This window comes from Hypomesus transpacificus, unplaced genomic scaffold (genome assembly GCF_021917145.1).
Source record: "Hypomesus transpacificus isolate Combined female unplaced genomic scaffold, fHypTra1 scaffold_131, whole genome shotgun sequence".
NCBI classification, from domain to species: Eukaryota; Metazoa; Chordata; class Actinopteri; order Osmeriformes; family Osmeridae; genus Hypomesus; species Hypomesus transpacificus.
In genome coordinates, this window is record NW_025813707.1 from 217,423 (window position 1) to 234,956 (window position 17,534).

Consider the following 17,534-nt stretch of genomic DNA (forward strand, 5'->3'; position numbering starts at 1 on the left):
GGGAAGTCTGGGCCTCCCTGCTTAGGTTGCTGCCCCCTCGACCCGATCCCGGGATCAGCGGCAGATGACGACGACGACAATTGTTAGCAGGTATGGACAGACATCAATACAAACTACCTAGGGTTTATGAGGATAAACAAGGCACAATAGCGTCAGCAATAATTTTGTATCTAGACAGAGATGCAAGCACATAAAGTTTAGACATAAAGTATCATTTTGTAAGATCTACCATAAATGAAGGAAAGATAGTTTTGGAATACTGCACAGATCAAATGATAGCAGTCTCTCCTGCAACCTTACACCCCCACCCGTCACCTAAGGTTTTGTTCAGACAACCGCCTGGTGGTCCCACCGCTCAAGACTGCCCGGTCCCAACACAAGCTCTTCTCCTGCCTGGCCCCCCAATGGTGGAACCAGCTCCCCACCTCCATCAGGGACACTGACTGTCTCCCCACCTTCAAGAAAAGGCTCAAGACGCACTTGTTCCGGGAGTACAACGGCACTTAGGAATGCTTGGCTGGACCTGATGTTAGTTTCCTTCAGGATCACAATGACTCTTATTGAGTGACTTGTTGCTCTTGTAGGTTAGTTATAACAAAGTTAAGTCTTGTACTCGCTGTGAAATATTTTACTGTTGATTGTTCTTCTACAGGTACAGTCCTGCACTTTTTGTGGTTCATGTTGTTTTAATTTGTAACTTGTATAACTGCATGCTCTTATGGGTCTTCCCTTTTGGCACTTGTTTAGTTTTTTCACAATGTTTGCTTCTTGTTTTGGCTGCTTGCAATGTTTGGGACTACCTCGTTGGTATGATCAGTGACCTATGCTCTTTTGTAAAGCTCTCTCTTGGAAGTCGCTTTGGATAAAAGCGTCTGCTAAATGCATAAATGTATATGTAAAGATATGATGACAAAACTTTTATCAAAGTTTAAGTTCATTAAGTTCGCAAAGTATGTGTTTGGAAAACAACCATGTGTGTGTAAAGTTAATCGGATGAGAGGTAGAAGACCTCAGGGTATATTTAGATGAAAGAAAGTCACAATGTGAGATCAAGTGGGGGTGTTAACATGTGTGTATAATATGCTCACAATTGTGAAAATAAATGTTAGCAAATGAATGCCAACAAGATTGGCACGTGACCTGAGCATATAAATTGATGTGTTTGTGTTAAATAAAGTTCTCTTGTTTCTCTCCCCCATGACAGCTAGTTCAGTAAAGATGTGTGCTGAGTGTTTCTTTTAATCCGCACTCTAAAAACTCGGTTAAATAATTTCGCCAGGATCGCTGTAGAACTCTTTGTTAACAAAGACAAACCACAGGGTATTTTCTGTTGCCCTGGTGGCCTGTCCAAGTACACATGGAGGAAAAAGTAGAGGGTCAATGATGATTGTAATGACTTGGAATCCCAATAATACAGTTACCTCCTCGATCTGTTAAAGGAGCCCTGCCCTTTTAACAACAGTTGTTCTGATCAGCTTGACAGCGAAACATATATGATTCAGAACTTAATACATTGTTAATTTATGTTCACAACTAATCTATTGTTAATTTAATTTCACCAATAAATGTAGGCTTATTGTTTAAATATCCATTATAGTGGTCTTTGTTGGTCTACCAGGTCATTTGCTATTTCTGCGTTTATCAATGGTTTTTTGCTTCTTCCAAATACACCAAATAGTTAATTTTGACAGACCAATTTTTTTTTCCAGGATCTGATCCTTAAAGCCCCTACGGTGATTCTTTTAAAATCGAAAAAATACTTTGCTGTGATTCATATTTTGTTTAACAGTAGACTTCCAATGTCAGTATAGGATTGAAAAAACTTCGCACAGATGCCAGTTTAGTTATGTTTAGTTAAAGTTAAATATTTTATGGCACATAAATATAAGAAAAACAAATGTTTTGCTTTAGGGCATCTTTAATATAATTGATGCAGCTCTGCTTTACTCTTATGTTGAGATTGCATTTAAATTGGAATTAAAATTGATGCATAAAAAGAACAAATTGGTCAAACAAGATCTCCAGAATACAGGAAATTAAGTATTTAACTTTCTCCAACCCCCAGACCCCCATTTAATTATACTGCCAAGGTGTCCCTTATTTGACCACATTGGAGGTGGCAACCCTACGGTTGCCCTTCAACAGTATGCGCGTCCAGCATTCTAGCTCGGTGAATGGCGTTTTATGGTAAAATCAAGCACAACAAAAAATCTATCTTCAATATTCCAATTTTGCGCTATGAACTGAGCCGGATGTATGAACAAGAATCAAAGTTCAAGGCGCAATGTTATGACGACGCATGCATGCCGCAAGGGGCAGCTGCATTAGGCCATAATGCAAGCAAAAAGCTGAAGTATACCATAGTACGTAGTAAGTAAAATAAATATAAAACATTCAACCACTAAAAGTTGGGCGGGGCCAATTCCAGTAGCCTATGACTTGGCGTGCAACGCGTGAGACTTTCTTCTTCTTATCCTTTACGAATCGATTGGTAAAGCACATAATTTTGAACGGAGCAAAATTGTTCTGTGCTTAAATAGGCGCCCTTTTGTAGACATAGACATAGGCTATGCTACATTTCACCAAGATGCAAACCAATGTTATGTCCGACATGATTGAATTAAACGGTAAAGACTTGGGCAGGGCGCTCTGCATCATCACCGGAGCGTCGAAAGGATTTGGCCGAACCATAGCGAAGGAGATACCCAAGTTCCTCAAACAGAGGTCGGTGCTTGTGCTGGCTGCACGGTCCGCCGACCATCTAAGGGACGTTCAAGCTGAAATAGCCGCATCGGAGGCAAACAAATTCGGTCTGGTGACAAGGTGTGTGGTTGCAGACCTTGCGACGAAAGAAGGCGTCGAAAGTGTCATTAGTGTGGCGAAGAAGGTATCTTCGGATGATATGGATCATCTGATTTTAGTGAATAATGCTGGTAAGAATACCTGTTGTTGGTTGTCTTAATGCATGTTAAAAAGTGGGTCTGTGTGGGCAGTTATTTGGTTTAACGTGTGACTAAGTCGGGAATAATTTTCCCAGTTGGTTTGAAGTTTGATATTCAACAAATATTCGGACGCTCAGTATGGTGTTATTTAACCGATGTTTAAAACCGCTATGACCGGTGTTACAAGTCAACTGGTTTCCCTACACGTGCGCGTGCTGTGTTCCCTTCTAGTGATGTGTCGTTCGTGAACGATTCGTTCATTTTGAACGAATCCTTATAAGGACTCGGGAGTAACGAGTCCTCTCAACGAGTGATTCGTTCATTTCCCGACTCGGTCTTTCTACGAGTCTTTGGATCATTTTTCACGTGACCTGCATAGGCTCTGTAGCTAGAGGAAACGAACGATTCGTTCCTTTCCCGACTCGGTCTTTCTACGAGTCTTTGGATCATTTTTCACGTGACCTGTATAGGCTGTAGCAAGAGGAAACGAACGATTCGTTCCTTTCCCGACTCGGTCTTTCTACGAGTCTTTGGATCATTTTTCACGTGACCTGCATAGGCTCTGTAGCTAGAGGAAACGAATGATTAGTTCCTTCCCCGACTCGGTCTTTCTACGAGTCTTTGGATCCTTTTTTCACGTGACCCGCATTGTATTTTTTAGTAGAGGAAACAGTTTCCTTATTCCCTTTCGCGTGGCCGCTGTTTTAGTAAGACGTGAATGAATGATATTCGCTCAAGTCATCATACTGACTGGTTTTGTTATTTTCACTTTACATTTACACTTACAGTTTAGTGCAGTGTAATTGTTTGACGTGATAATTAAGTGCTAGTGTGATAATACACGACCAAATCATACAAACTCATGATACATTATTTTAATGCAGGAATTTATTTTGAAATAGTATTTGCTGGTGCACATGTCATGCACTAACCTACAGTGGACGTATAGGGGCTATACGTCCTTTGCAGTGGACGTATAGCCCCCAACCCCCCCCCCCCCCCCCCCCCCCCCCTCCCCCTGAAATGAACAAATGACTCGAAAAAAGATTCGTTCATTTTACTGAACGAGATTCAAAGAACCGAATCAGTAAAAAGAACCGAACTTCCCATCACTATTCCCTTCACATCTGCGGCGGTTGTCTGTCTCGGTCACCAGATTAGTCACACATTCACAAACGTATTACTGGATTTCTTCAAGCTACATTTCATATCCATGGCGGCGATCATGACTATAAATGAGCACTACATCCCAACGACGTATAAAGAAACATATTCAAGAAAATATATTTATAGAAAGATCGCAACGACCTGGATTTGATCCCTGTTGAGCAAAACGGTACCATAGCATAGGGGGGGGGGGGGGGGGGGGGGGGGCGTATAATTACGACCCCTTCGTTATTCCTTCGTTAATAATTCGTTACACAGTTAAGTTGTTAATAATTTGGTACATTAAATATTAATCCAAAATGATTCACACCTTCACAAATTAACAACAACTAACATATAATTTCTGCATTATGCATGTAGCAACGCTAGTGCTAAACAACTATTTAACTGGTCGGCTCCATGACGCCGAGTAAGTAGCTAGCTCTTGAGACTTCTCACCAAAAGAACGAAGGGGAAACTTCGAGAACTGTAGATCGCTCTGGATAAGAGCGTCTGCTAAATGACTAAATGTAAATGTGAGTAAAGTACCTAGCGAAAAGTAGCCTCAACTTTCCTCTAATTTTAGCTACGGCACTAATGCTGAAGGCTCGCTGATATAGCTGTCGGTCTTACTAGAACGGCATATGTATGCATTGTTGCTAACGTGTGCTGACGCAGCTGAACGAATACGCTGCGTATTTTAACCTAAATAGCGATAAAAAAAAATGTTTTACGAAACGCAATGTGTGGCGGCCGGTGTTGATTCTGTGGCGCACCGCCACAAATTAGTCTATGTGTGGGAAACACTGAACTAGGTCATTTAGGGAATTAGTAATGACGACACATGTCGGTGTCCAAGACACCTTTTGGTCTAGGTGAGCTGAGACAACTGGTTACCTGGTAATGTTGTACCCATAAACAATGGGAAGCAACTTTTGCAGACCTCCAAGCCACGCGATCATGACTGTAGAAGTGAGCACTACATCACAACCACGTATAAAGAAACACATTTAAGAAAATACATTTTTAGAAAGATCGCAACAACCTGGATTCGAACCCTGTCGAGCAAAATGGTACATGTGCACAGATTATTGACTAATCCTATGGAGCAAACAAATATTATGGGTGGTCAAGTCATCTAGGGCGATACCCATCACGTCACATCGCGTCTGTGTCCAAGCAGGGGCGGTCCTAGCACATTTGGCGCTCTAGGCGAGCTTCACTCATGGCGCTATTTTACTCATGGCTATGCTATTTTGCCCTGCAAGACTGCATTTCTTTCAAATAAACACAACAACGATCACAACGATGAATAAACATTAAATAAAGAACAAAATCCCTGAGAAAATGTCAAGTCTGTGTTGAAATACGCTTTGGCCACGCCCCCCTGTTCAACGGTGCACACACGGTGCACGGTCACATTCACTCCCTCATGGCCTGCAAATAATGTTTTTTTTGTCTTCTGTTCTGTTGATGCCTGGCAAACAACAATCTTAGAAGGTCTGGGTCACTTGTGGCACATATTCACTCATTTTAAGCCATCAATCTACCTGAACAAAATTAGACCAAACGGAATTCACCAAAATGTCATGATACATCGAAAATTACGCAAATGGCGGTACAGCTGAACTTGAACTGATGTTTCGACTGAATGGCAATAACGAACGTCAGAAGTCACTGGCTAGCTAGTGTTAGCTAACTATCTAGCAAGATTACATACAATTCATTCGCTGAAGTTGACAATACAACACTTGGATTTGTACCATTCCTCACTTGTTGACAAATTGCCGCGTAGCAATTATTGGGTGTGCTATGCAATGAGTAAAATATTTGTAGTGTTGTTGCACTGGCTATTGGCTTTATATCTGTGCCCCTATTTTAATCGTGTTTTTTTTGTATAACGTAGAATAAATGGACATATTATTTTTGATATAGGCTACCCGCCTCTGTAAAATCCTTAAAGAACTAGTTTATGTGACAGGGAGTAGGAACACGTTCAATGATAAGGTACATCTTTTCTTCTTAACTGCACTAAAGTGCCTGGGGCAATTCACGCATTCATGAACGTTTTCTTTTCTGGAATTCATCATAGGATAGACCAGAATTTAAGGATTTACCTTTCGCCTTTGCACATTTCTCTTATTCTTATTATTATTCTAATTCTCTTATATTTCTCCTTTCTTTCCTTCTTAAATTTCGCCCCGGATAGCTTTTGCCTCTTCATTATTTCGTTCTTCAAAGTTCTTGAACACACACACTCTAACCAAATGCCTCACTGTGCTAGCATGTTCTGATAACACCAAGGAGGTAATGTTAGATTTATTTTTTGAATGTAAAAATACTGGTTGGAGATATAGAAAGGCGAAAAGGGCAAAAAAAAAAAACTATTTTTTTATTATTATTTTTTGCGCCCCCCTCTGAGTGGCGCCCTAGGCGACCGCTTATACCGCCTGTAGGAAAGACCGCCCCTGTGTCCAAGACACTTTTAGGTTTAGGTGAGCTGAGACAACTAGTTACCTTGGGCGAATATTACAATAAAACACTTCCAAACATATTTAGCAGTTTCTTTCAAATATCTTCAGATTTGAATAATATAAAAACAATGATAAACTGTATTTAGCAGGCTGGGAGGAGGACGCAGCAGGTTCGGAGGGGACTAGAGCCAGTGACAGCATATGGTCTTTCTCCTCTGAGTCGGAGAGCAATTTAAGGGGTTGCCCAGTCACACTCAACAAGTAAACGCCAACAAGCTCACCTATGAAAAAGATCAGAAAGACACAAACACCATTTGTTTTAGTTATATAATAATAAAATACACATTATTGAAGGATAACTTACTTTGACAGGCTGTGTACTTTGTCGACACATCCCATGTCATGTGCACTTGTTCCGGGGAGTACAACGGTACTTAGGAATGATTTGCTGGACCCAATGTTATTTCCTCCAGGATCACAATGACTCTTGCTTAGAGACTTGTTGGTTAGTGGTAACTGATTTAAATTACTGTACTCGCTGTGAAATATTTGTTACTGTTGCTTGCTTTTCTACAGGAACACTCTTGCACTTTTTGCGTTTCTTGTTGTTTAATTGTAACTAGTTTAACTACATGCTCTTATGGTTCTTCCCTTTGGCACTCATTGTGGTTGTTCACAATGTACGCTCCATGTTTTGGCTACCCGCAATGTTTTGGGGATATCTCGTTGTTATGATCAGTGACCTATGCACGTTTGCAAAGCTCTCTCTTGGAAGTTGCTTTGGATACAAGCATCTGCTAAATCAATAAATATAAACGTCAATGTGGCAGCAATCAATAAATAAAAATATAACGTGACGGGCAAGACAAATCAAAGAACATACTGTACAGCAGAAGTCCTGCTCCACAGGCGGTTTTCCAATGCACCCCCAATGGAACCACAACTGACATGTTGTACACTGGATCTGAGGAGAAGTATGCCAGTAGATTACTATATTATATCTCAAACATTACATACCTGTTAGTTTAATCTTACCCAGTCATCATGGCCATCGCTTTGTCTCCCTGGACTTTGCCATGCATTGCCGCATGCCCTGAATAGTTCTGACAGGTTTTCTAACATATACACAAGTGTCATACATTTTTTTATGTTTAAATTATGACAAAAAATGTACATTAAAAAAGACAAACCTGAATCAGCGACCAGTTTGGAAGCTATTTCCCTTCTCAACTGAATGATGGCTGCCTCATCAGTGGGAAAATCCAGCATCCCACCAGTCAGTATGAGCTCTGCAACCTACACAAGATATGTTTATTCAGCAACATTCAGTGTGCAACAAAATGTCAGCTGCACTCTTACCTTGCAGACAAAAACCCCACAGGATGTTGAGTCCGGCTGTTTTGGATGGCTTCTTTTTAAACAACTCCACCGAGAAATGTTCACATTTCTGTGTCTCATGAAAGCTCTTGATAGAAAAATATAGTTTCTATTTGTAACAAATCATATTTTATGACATAAGCTGATGGAAAACTTGCCTCGTCATGTCCTTGCATTTCTGTAGCAGAGCAGGGGTTTCACCTAAAGAGTCTATAGACCAATTATTTGTTTGTAAACAATCGGGATGCTCGAGCACTGTGGCTGCAGAAAACCGGGAAAGGATAGCATTTTAAATGGCAAAAGGACCACACGGACAATACAAATAGTTAGATTTCAAAAGACCAAAAGCGTCGAGGAGGACCTGCCTTTAGGAGAGAAAGCGATTACCCAATGATCTGTCGCATCAGAATTTTGATTTGGGTCACGAAAGTATTGACATTTGAGTGAGAATGTCGCCCGGTACAGACCGCATAGTCGAGCGGCAACCATGTCTTCACGTCATGTCACAAAGTTCATAATTTTACACTTTTACAGTTAATTCTAAGTCGAGCAGGGCAACTTTCAAGAGATATGGGAATTCTGCTTTTAGTCAGCTGGTCCGATTATTTTTCTGATTTGTTTAAACTGGCAATCTGAGTGAGACTACATCCCAGTTATACTGTTTTGACGTTAGCCTCAGTTAGACTCGCTCACTGGCAGTGTGCACAATGTTGTATTTCACTCCATTCTACACCAGAAACGTCAGGGAGGACTGCCTTATGTAGATACGAGTCTGGTGAAGATAGCCAGAATCTCGGATTTCTTGAACCTGTCTGTTTCATTCGTCATTTGCCTGAGAAAGCGACCTCTGTTAGCCAGGCTAGTTTTGCCCGATCACTTGGACAGGCTATTTAAGGGTATCGGGGTCAAGTGACTTTTGTGCATAGACAAGTGAACGTAAATGTATTTGTCCAAAGGCCAAGAGCCTCAAAAAGTTAATATCAAGCCCTGCAATCCAGTGGCCAGAGATATATGATGACCTGAACGACACTCCAAGAGTAATAAAACGGGGAGAAGTTCGTCTTTTGCAACCCACATGCGCAGTTGAGCCTGCTTGACAATTGTGTGACGTAGGGTGATAATTGGTCTATATAAAGCAGCTATTTCTGCTTTGGATAAATGACCTTAAAAATACAATAAGAGGATTCATAATCACATTCAGTGATCATGCAAGATTACTACACACAGAAGTTCGGACAAACATTGTCCTCAAATTCTTTATTGCAGTCTACTCACCACAAGTCTCCAGTGCCGTTGGTCACAAACTGGTCCAATGATAATTTCAAAGGCCAAGGTGTATGTTATCAGGTCAAGCTGATAACATACACAATTAAAATGCGACTTGTATCTTTAATCCTATCTGAACTGATTTTAAAATGTGTTACCTTTTTTAACCCTTTGAAAGACCCTTGCCACATGGCGGTCATTTGGAAAGAGTCCACCTGGAACACTTTCCTCTCGAGTGCATGTTTAGTTATGGTTGCATGAATGAATGCATTCAAAATCTTAGGGGATAATTGTGTGTCATGTAAAAAATTGCCAGAAAAAACAACAAACATAAAGACTGCATGTTATTAAATGCCTGTACCTCACTCTCTAGCTCCCTTCCGGGAGCCAAATTTTCTTAGTCGCTGGCAAATATTTTAAATGGCCCTACTTTGCTCCACAGCACCCCTCTGAGCTTCCCGGCCCATATGTCAGCTATTACTGAGTTCAGATGACAGAGTTGTTAACCAATACCTCATTTGTGATTTGATGCAGTATCCAGTTCCAAAATCTCACCAAAGCATTAAATTGTATTTGTATTGACATCTACAGTATACTTACATTCCTCTGTGGAGGCAGGTGCGGTCAAGGTGTCGGATGGTGCACCTTTGGAAGGAGACTGCAAGGGGCTGTTCTGCTGTGTTGGAGGTGCGATGGGGCTGTGCTGCTGTGTTGGAGGTGTGATGGGGCTGTGCTGCTGTGTTGGAGGTGCGATGGGGCTGTGCTGCTGTGTTGGAGGTGCGATGGGGCTGTGCTGCTGTGTTGGCGGTGTGATGGGGCTGTGTTGCTGTGTTGGAGGTGTGATGGGGCTGTGCTGCTGTGTTGGAGGTGAGATGGGGCTGTGCTGCTGCATTTGAGGTGTGGAGGTCAACCATTTTGCGGGGATCCGCTCTTCTGGTTCCACATATTGCTTTAAATGATCGATGTTGATTTTTGAAACAGTGGATCCTTTTGCACTTTTCAGGTCTGCACTTTTCCCCTCAATGTTGCTAATTACATACGTGCCCAACCACTCAGCCTCTAGCTTCCCGCCTTTCCATTGCTCCTCCCGTATATTTTTGCGCAACACTTTGTCTCCGACCATAAAGTTGTTGTTGTCCCCCTTAGCCAATTTTCTTTTTTTCACCCGTTCTTGTCCTTTTCTGATGTTTTCCACCACTTTTGTATAGACATCAGGTAGGTTTTGGGTGAGGCTGCTCACGTCCTTATTATTTGCAAGGGCAGTAATGTGGTCCTCATTTATCTGTAACATTGGTGTAGAAAATGAAACAAATTATGGCATAGACACATACAAACTGATAGCGCAGGAAGAGACAATCATACCTGCCACTTGATGGGAAATTCAGAGGGGTAACGGGCCCCCCTCCCATACATCAGGTAGTATGGGCTGTATTTAGTGGTTAACTGCATTTTGGTTCTTAGGCCAAAAACAGTCGACCGGATGTAAATATCCCAGTCCTGGGGTGGTCCTGCACCATTTTTTTTTTTTAACCCTTGAATTGAAACACCATTATCCCCTCCAGACTGGTCCCCCTCTCCCCAGTTAGACTGGTCCCCCTCCAGACTGGTCTCCAAGCTTGTGGACCTGGGACTGAGCACCTCCCTCTGCAAGTGGATCTTCCACTTCCTGACGGGTAGGCCACAGGTGGTGAGAATCGGTGACTGCACCTCATCCGTTCTGATCACCAACACAGGCACCCCCCATGACTCGGTCATCTTCACTAACTTTTACAGATGCACCATAGAGAGCATTCTGACTGGTTGTATTACAGTGTGGTATGGGAGCTGCATAGACCGGGACCGCAAGGCCCTACGAAGTGTGGTCCGTTCTGCTGAGTTCATCATCGGCAGGAAGCTCCCAGCCCTACAGGACACCTACCACACACGTTGCCTAAGGAAAGCCGGCAGGATTCTAAGAGACTGTTCCCACCCATCCTTCAGTCTCTTTACCCCGTTGCCTTCTGGCAGGCGTTACCGCAGCATCCGGTCGCGCACACGCAGACTGGACAACAGTTTCTACCCAAGGGCCATCAGGCTTCTGAATGGACACTGATATGGACATTGTTTTTCTGCACACTAGTCACTTATACACTGTCACTTTTAGCTACTGGTTGCTCTATCAGTAACTTGCACTACTGTACCTCACTGTACCTCGCCAACAGGCTCCTGTATGGTCATTGACATTGCACTATTGTACTGTACTCCACTTAGGTTAGAATAGGTTATAGGGTTGGAACAGGTTTCTTGTGCATTTAGGGTTAGTATAGTGTACTATCTATTGTTATCTGTAATTTAGGAAGTTTTAGTATTAGGGTTAGTATAGTCGATATTTATTGCTATCTGTATATGTAGGAAGTTTCACTGATTTGACTGAGCTCAGCATTGATGTAAATTGTGTTCCGTGTACTTATACGTTATGTAATGCCAGGTGCTTGCATTGTCTTGTCTTAAGAATTTCCGTGCCCAGTCTAACCTTGTGTTGTTCTGTGTACCTGACAATAAAAGACTTGAACTTGAAAAAAGGAAATCAGTCATTCCCCATATGTTCTCAGAATACATTTAGTTTTTTTTACCCTTGAATGGTGCCATTGAGTTTTTCCACTAAGCCATTAGTTTGTGGGTGGTAGGGCACACATAGGCTTCTGGCTATCCCTAGCTTCTCACACAAGTCATGGTTGATCTAGAATATTCATTAAAAGGATAATTTATTTGGAATACCATAGTGAATTTTCCATTGATGTGACCAATAAGACAGGAATACTACTATGGACCTACTTTATTGACAAGTTCTTTGCCACGGTCAGTTAGGATTCTTTTAGGTGCACCATATTTTTAGAAGAAATCCATAACACATTCTGCAACCTCTTCAGCCGTTTTAGTTTTGAGAGGATACACTTCGACCCACTTCGTGAAATAGTCCACCATCACGCAGATGTAGACACAGCTCTTCTCTGTGGACTTGAGCTTGCCCACCAAGTCCATCCCAACCAATTCAAAGGGCTCAGTCACCTTTAGAATGCAAACCAAAGCTAAACACTAACAATACTTCCATTTAACATGTTAAATTGAATGTCTATTACCTCTGGGTTTGTATTGTATCTTTTCCTTGATGGAGCTCTCCTTTTTTTGGGCAGGCAACACACTGGGCAATCTAAGAAAGTGAAAACATGTGCAACACTTTAATATTGAATATGTAAATAATAAGCTCCCCATAAAAATGGAGCAATAAACACTTATCCATTTTTGTATGTCTGCCTTCATACCAGACCAGTAGTACCGCTGTAAAATGGCATCTAGTGTTTTGTCGATGCCACAGTGAGCCCCAATTGCACTGTCATGAAACTCAGAGAAAATTGTATTGGCTTCCTCCGGTGTAAGCACAACCTTTGAGAAATGGTGTCTCTGCTCATCCTGCCTGCGTCTGCACATGTAGTACAGTTGGCTATCTAGGGATTACATTGTCAACATTTGAAACTAGGAAATGCTTATTTTGCTTAATGTTTAGAAATGCTGAAATATTAAATACAAAAGCTGTAAATACTGAAAAGGGAAACTACTATTTAACTGAACATCTAAACAAAAATCCTTTAAAAGTATGAGTGAAAAAGTTGGAATTTTCGCAATAATCCCAGAGATGATGTGAGAGCGAGCAAGAGCAACAGACGTTAACCGGACCATTCAAATATGTACATTAAAATGCTCATGGTTCCCGCCTTAATAACTTTGCCGTCCAATCACCGATTTTATTTCTGAAAACTGCCAGATACTCGTGACAACTTAAGCTCAAAGCACATATCATTGGTTAAGGGGTTACTGGGAGGGGGAAATACATTTATCGTCAGCAACGGCAGCCATTGTTTTCCGAGGCGGAGCCAGAGCGGAGACCATGGGAGATTGCCTACAGTGTTAGATTTACAGCTTCGAATTGAAATCGGAGAAGATATGAGTGAAGACAAGTTTCTTAATATGTGTTGTCAATATTGTCAATTAAAAGTCTAAACTTTATAGTTACGAAGAATTTGTTTGTGGGAGTGACGCGAGTGTTTTCAGGAAAGAATGACGTGTCCGGCTTGGCCGTTTGTGACAGGCAGCTATGACGGTGGTAGCACTGTTTAGCTTCGATTTGAGCAGATTTCTAAAAAACTTGGAAAAACAACATTAACTACCTAGATTATGTACAAATCAAAATTTATTTGTATAGCCCTTTTTACACGCAAGCATGTCACAGAGGGCTTCACATGCGCCCATAGAACTGCCCCTCAACCAACCTAAACCCTCAAGGAAGACAAGGAAAAACTCCCAGAAAAACTCCCACCGGGAGAAAAAATGGAAGAAACCTTGGGAGGAGCAATTCAGAGAGGGATCCCCTCCTCCAGAGACGGTTGGTAAGAGAGAGGAGCAGAACACAAGCTAAACATAGTCATACAGTGTCAATGGGTTTTGAAACACCAAAATCCATTGTTCGGCTTTATAGACGTTGGATGGGACCGGGAAACTCGCTGTTGGCCGTCATGGAGACTGGATTCCGGGTGACGACCTGGTTCAGCGTAGGCAGACCGACGACCAAGCAGGTCCTGACAGCTCAAACCCCCCACACCACAGGGAATGTGTGGGGGGGGGGGACAGAGAGGAGAGCAGGGATTAGAGAATGCCAGGAGCAGCTAACAGTTACAGTCATAATAGAATGAGATCCCCACCGGTCAAGTGTGGACTAGTGCAGCAATTTAACAGAGCAAAAAGGGTATTTGATGCAGCCCCACACACCAAAACAACGACAGCCCCCCTCAGTTGGAACATGAAATCTGTTCCAGGGGAAAGAACTCTAAAGTAGGTTATACTTATACGAATAAGGATGAAAACAACCAGTCCCCCGTTGTCTCCAACTAGTAATAAAAACTATAACAGTAACAATATACAGCAACGGAACTATAATAATAATACTTACAATATACAGTAACAGGTTTACTTTATTTGTAACATCTAGCTGGGCAATGTGAACATAAGCTATAATTAAAATTTAAAAGTTACATGTGATACACACATAGGCAAGCACACACCCCAGGTTTACATAGAAAGTACACACATACTTCCCTTTAACATTCATAGAATTGACTAAACAAGAACGTTTTTAATCTAGTTTTAAATGTCGAGACAGTATCAGCTTCCTTAATTGAGATGGGTAATTTGTTCCAAAGAAGAGGTGCTCTATATGAGAACGCCCTACCTCCAGCAGTTTTTTTCTTAACTTTGGGTATTACCAGATAGCCGGCATTTTGAGATCTTAGAGTCCTTGCAGGGCAATAGGGTGCAAGGAGACCGGAGAGGTACAGTGGTGCCAATCCATGCAGAGATTTGTAAGTTAGTAGTAGAACTTTGAAATCAGCTCTGGCTTGGATAGGGAGCCAGTGTAAAGAGATAAGAGTCGATGTTATATGATCAAACTTTCTAGTTTTAGTCAATAGTCTAGCAGCAGCATTTTGCACCCGCTGTAAGTTTTTTAGGTAGGTAATTGGGAGGCCAGAGAACAACACATTGCAGTAGTCCAATCGGGACGTAACAAAAGCAAAAAAATGTACATTGTAAGCTAAATGTACATGCCTTGTTTGGCCAATTCGGTCGATTGTGGAAGAATCCCGAACGTTTTTCAGTTATAGAGAGGAGTATCCAGCCATAGCGCAAGCTACTTTTGGGGGAGGAAAATTCCGGTTTCCCCTATGTCTCCACTAGTCACTAGAATGGTCATAACTTTTAATCAAAATATGATATTTCTAATCTGTCTTCTGTTCTACATTGCCCACAGATTTGTGGATATTCCACCTGCTCAAAGTTTTTCTCCATCTTGTAATTAAATTGGTTAAAAATTAAGTTGGCTGATGAGGTATGGTGGATGGAGAAGTTTTTGTAAAAAAATGGCTGCCTGAAACCAACTTGATAAAATATGATTTGCCTTAAGTAATCATATATTTATTCACATCATAAAAATCCCCTAGTTCTCCTCTTCAATATGGTATAAACAGTTAAGGTGTATGATTTAATATGAAAAATCATAAAATATGAATATTAATATGAATATCATATTTCAACAGCATATGGAATGTTCAGAATTTTGGCTCAGGCAGTAAAGGGTTTCTACACACTTGGTTGGGAAAAGATAGTAGTGACTTACCGATCAGTTGGTAACTCTGTGCCCGTCTTTTCAACACATACCGTTCTTTTTTTGTGAAATGTGGTGGAAAAATATTATTTAGCTTGTAGGCAAGCAATTCTTCCACCTTTTGGGGATCCATCTTTCTTTCTCTCTTTCTTTCTTTCGTTCTTTCTTTGGTGTTTGGCGAAATAACCTATTTCTCCTGACCAAATGTCGCATTAGCTGGCACATATTCCTTTTATACCGAATTTACGTGACGTTTTTGCTTGATTGTCAATTAAAGGCGTGGTTTCTGTAATACCTTTATTTAATCTTTATTTTTTATTATTAAAATCTGAAGATATTTGAAAGAAACTGCTAAATATGTTTGGAAGTGTTTTACTGTAATATTCGCCCAAGGTAACCAGTTGTCTCAGCTCACCTAAACCTAAAAGTGTCTTGGACACAGACGCGATGTGACGTGATAGGTATCGCCCTAAATGACATGACCACCCATAATATTCGTTGGCTCCATAGGATTAGCCACCATCCTGTGCGCACGCACCATTTTGCTCAACAGGGTTCGAATCCAGGTCGTTGCAATCTTTCTAAAAATGTATTTTCTTAAATGTGTTTCTTTATACGTGGTTGTGATGTAGTGCTCACTTCTACAGTCATGATCGCGTGGCTTGGAGGTCTCCAAAAGTTGCTTCCCATTGTTTATGGGTACAACATTACTAGTATTAAACTCGTCCTGTGGCTCATGTTTGTAGTATCCTTTCACAGTACGATCATTACTGTATTACTGTTTATTGGTCACACAAAACGCACATTTGTTTTGGTCTAAAACCGTCAATGGTGTCTGGTCGCAGCCTCTGTAAAAAGCCTCGCTAAATATGTTTGGAAGTGCTTTAAGATCCGCCCGAGGTAACCAGTTGTCTCAGCTCACCTAGACCAAAAGGTGTCTTGGACACCGACACGATGTGACGTCATTACTAATACCCTAAATGACCTAGTTCACTATACTATTCGTTGGCTCTATGGGATAAGTCACTGACGAGAGCTATGTTACCGTTTTGCTCAACAGTGATCGAATCCAGGTCGTTGCGATCTTTCTATAAATATATTTTCTTAAATGTGTTTCTTTATACGTCGTTGGGATGTAGTGCTGACTTATACAGTCATAATCGCCGCTATTTAGGAGGAGAAGCCGTGCTGATATTCCACTGCCATCTCCTCACAACACACCCAGAACATACAATGACTAAACCGTATCAAACTTTCCAATATCTGTGCAATCGCACATGGCATGACAAATTATCAAATAATTGGAGTGCTACTCATCTGATAGCTTTATTACACAAGACCAGGTGGATGGTCACACCCAAATGATTGTAGAGGAGAAATTATAATAGCACTTTAACGATGCAACTAAATATTCAAAAAAGTTGTATACAGAACACGAGCCACAGATTTGTTTGTTTTCCCATAATATTTAATAAAATGTTCTAATCAATATATTGCAATAGGGATTGGGATTAAAGAAATAAGCAAATGAATAAAATTAATTATTTGGATGAAAGATAAATTATTGCAGCAGACATATAGCAGCCAACTCATCATATTACTGGGGTTTTCTGAAAAACACATGGACTTAAAGTATTAATAAGATATCTTTTTATTTTGTGTAGTCAGTCTGACAGTTCAGTTGAAAATATTGAAGATTTTGAATTCCTAATTTGACTAACAGATGACGGTCAGTGTTTCAGTTAGGGCTGCAACAAATGATTATTTTGATAATCGACTAATCTAACGATTATTAGAACGATTAGTCCACTACTCATCTATTTTTTCACTGATTAATCAGTAGGCTTTGAATAATTATTCAGCTTTTGCAATTTGTTGAAACATTGAGTTGTACGTATTCTAACTAATAAATAAAACCAGGAAATCACTTCAGCTTTTGAAAAAAATATTTTTATTGCACTTTGAACCAACAGAAGAGGCCAAGCTCTTTTTGTCCAATTACTCACTGTTTTTTATTGAACATAACCCTGTTTTCTTTCAAATGAAGCGCTTAATGCTGTTGCCTAATTTAAGAGATGTGTTTACATTCCTAGCTTTATGTCTGTAATGCATGTATAACTGGTGTCTGTGGACATG

At 40.9% G+C, this 17,534-nt stretch overlaps 1 protein-coding gene across 2 annotated transcripts in view; it reads left to right on the plus strand.

The window, feature by feature from the left end:
• Positions 1-2,285: 2,285 nt before the first annotated feature.
• Positions 2,286-17,534, plus strand: part of LOC124488280 (sepiapterin reductase-like) — a 67,173-nt gene continuing 51,924 nt past the window's right edge. The window contains exon 1 of one of the 2 annotated variants that reach the window (XM_047050904.1): positions 2,286-2,933. In XM_047050904.1, the coding sequence (XP_046906860.1) occupies positions 2,570-2,933 (364 nt within the window). In that variant the 5' untranslated portion in view covers positions 2,286-2,569. The remainder of the gene's footprint in view (positions 2,934-17,534) is intronic. The other variant, XM_047050903.1, reaches the window with a different exon arrangement.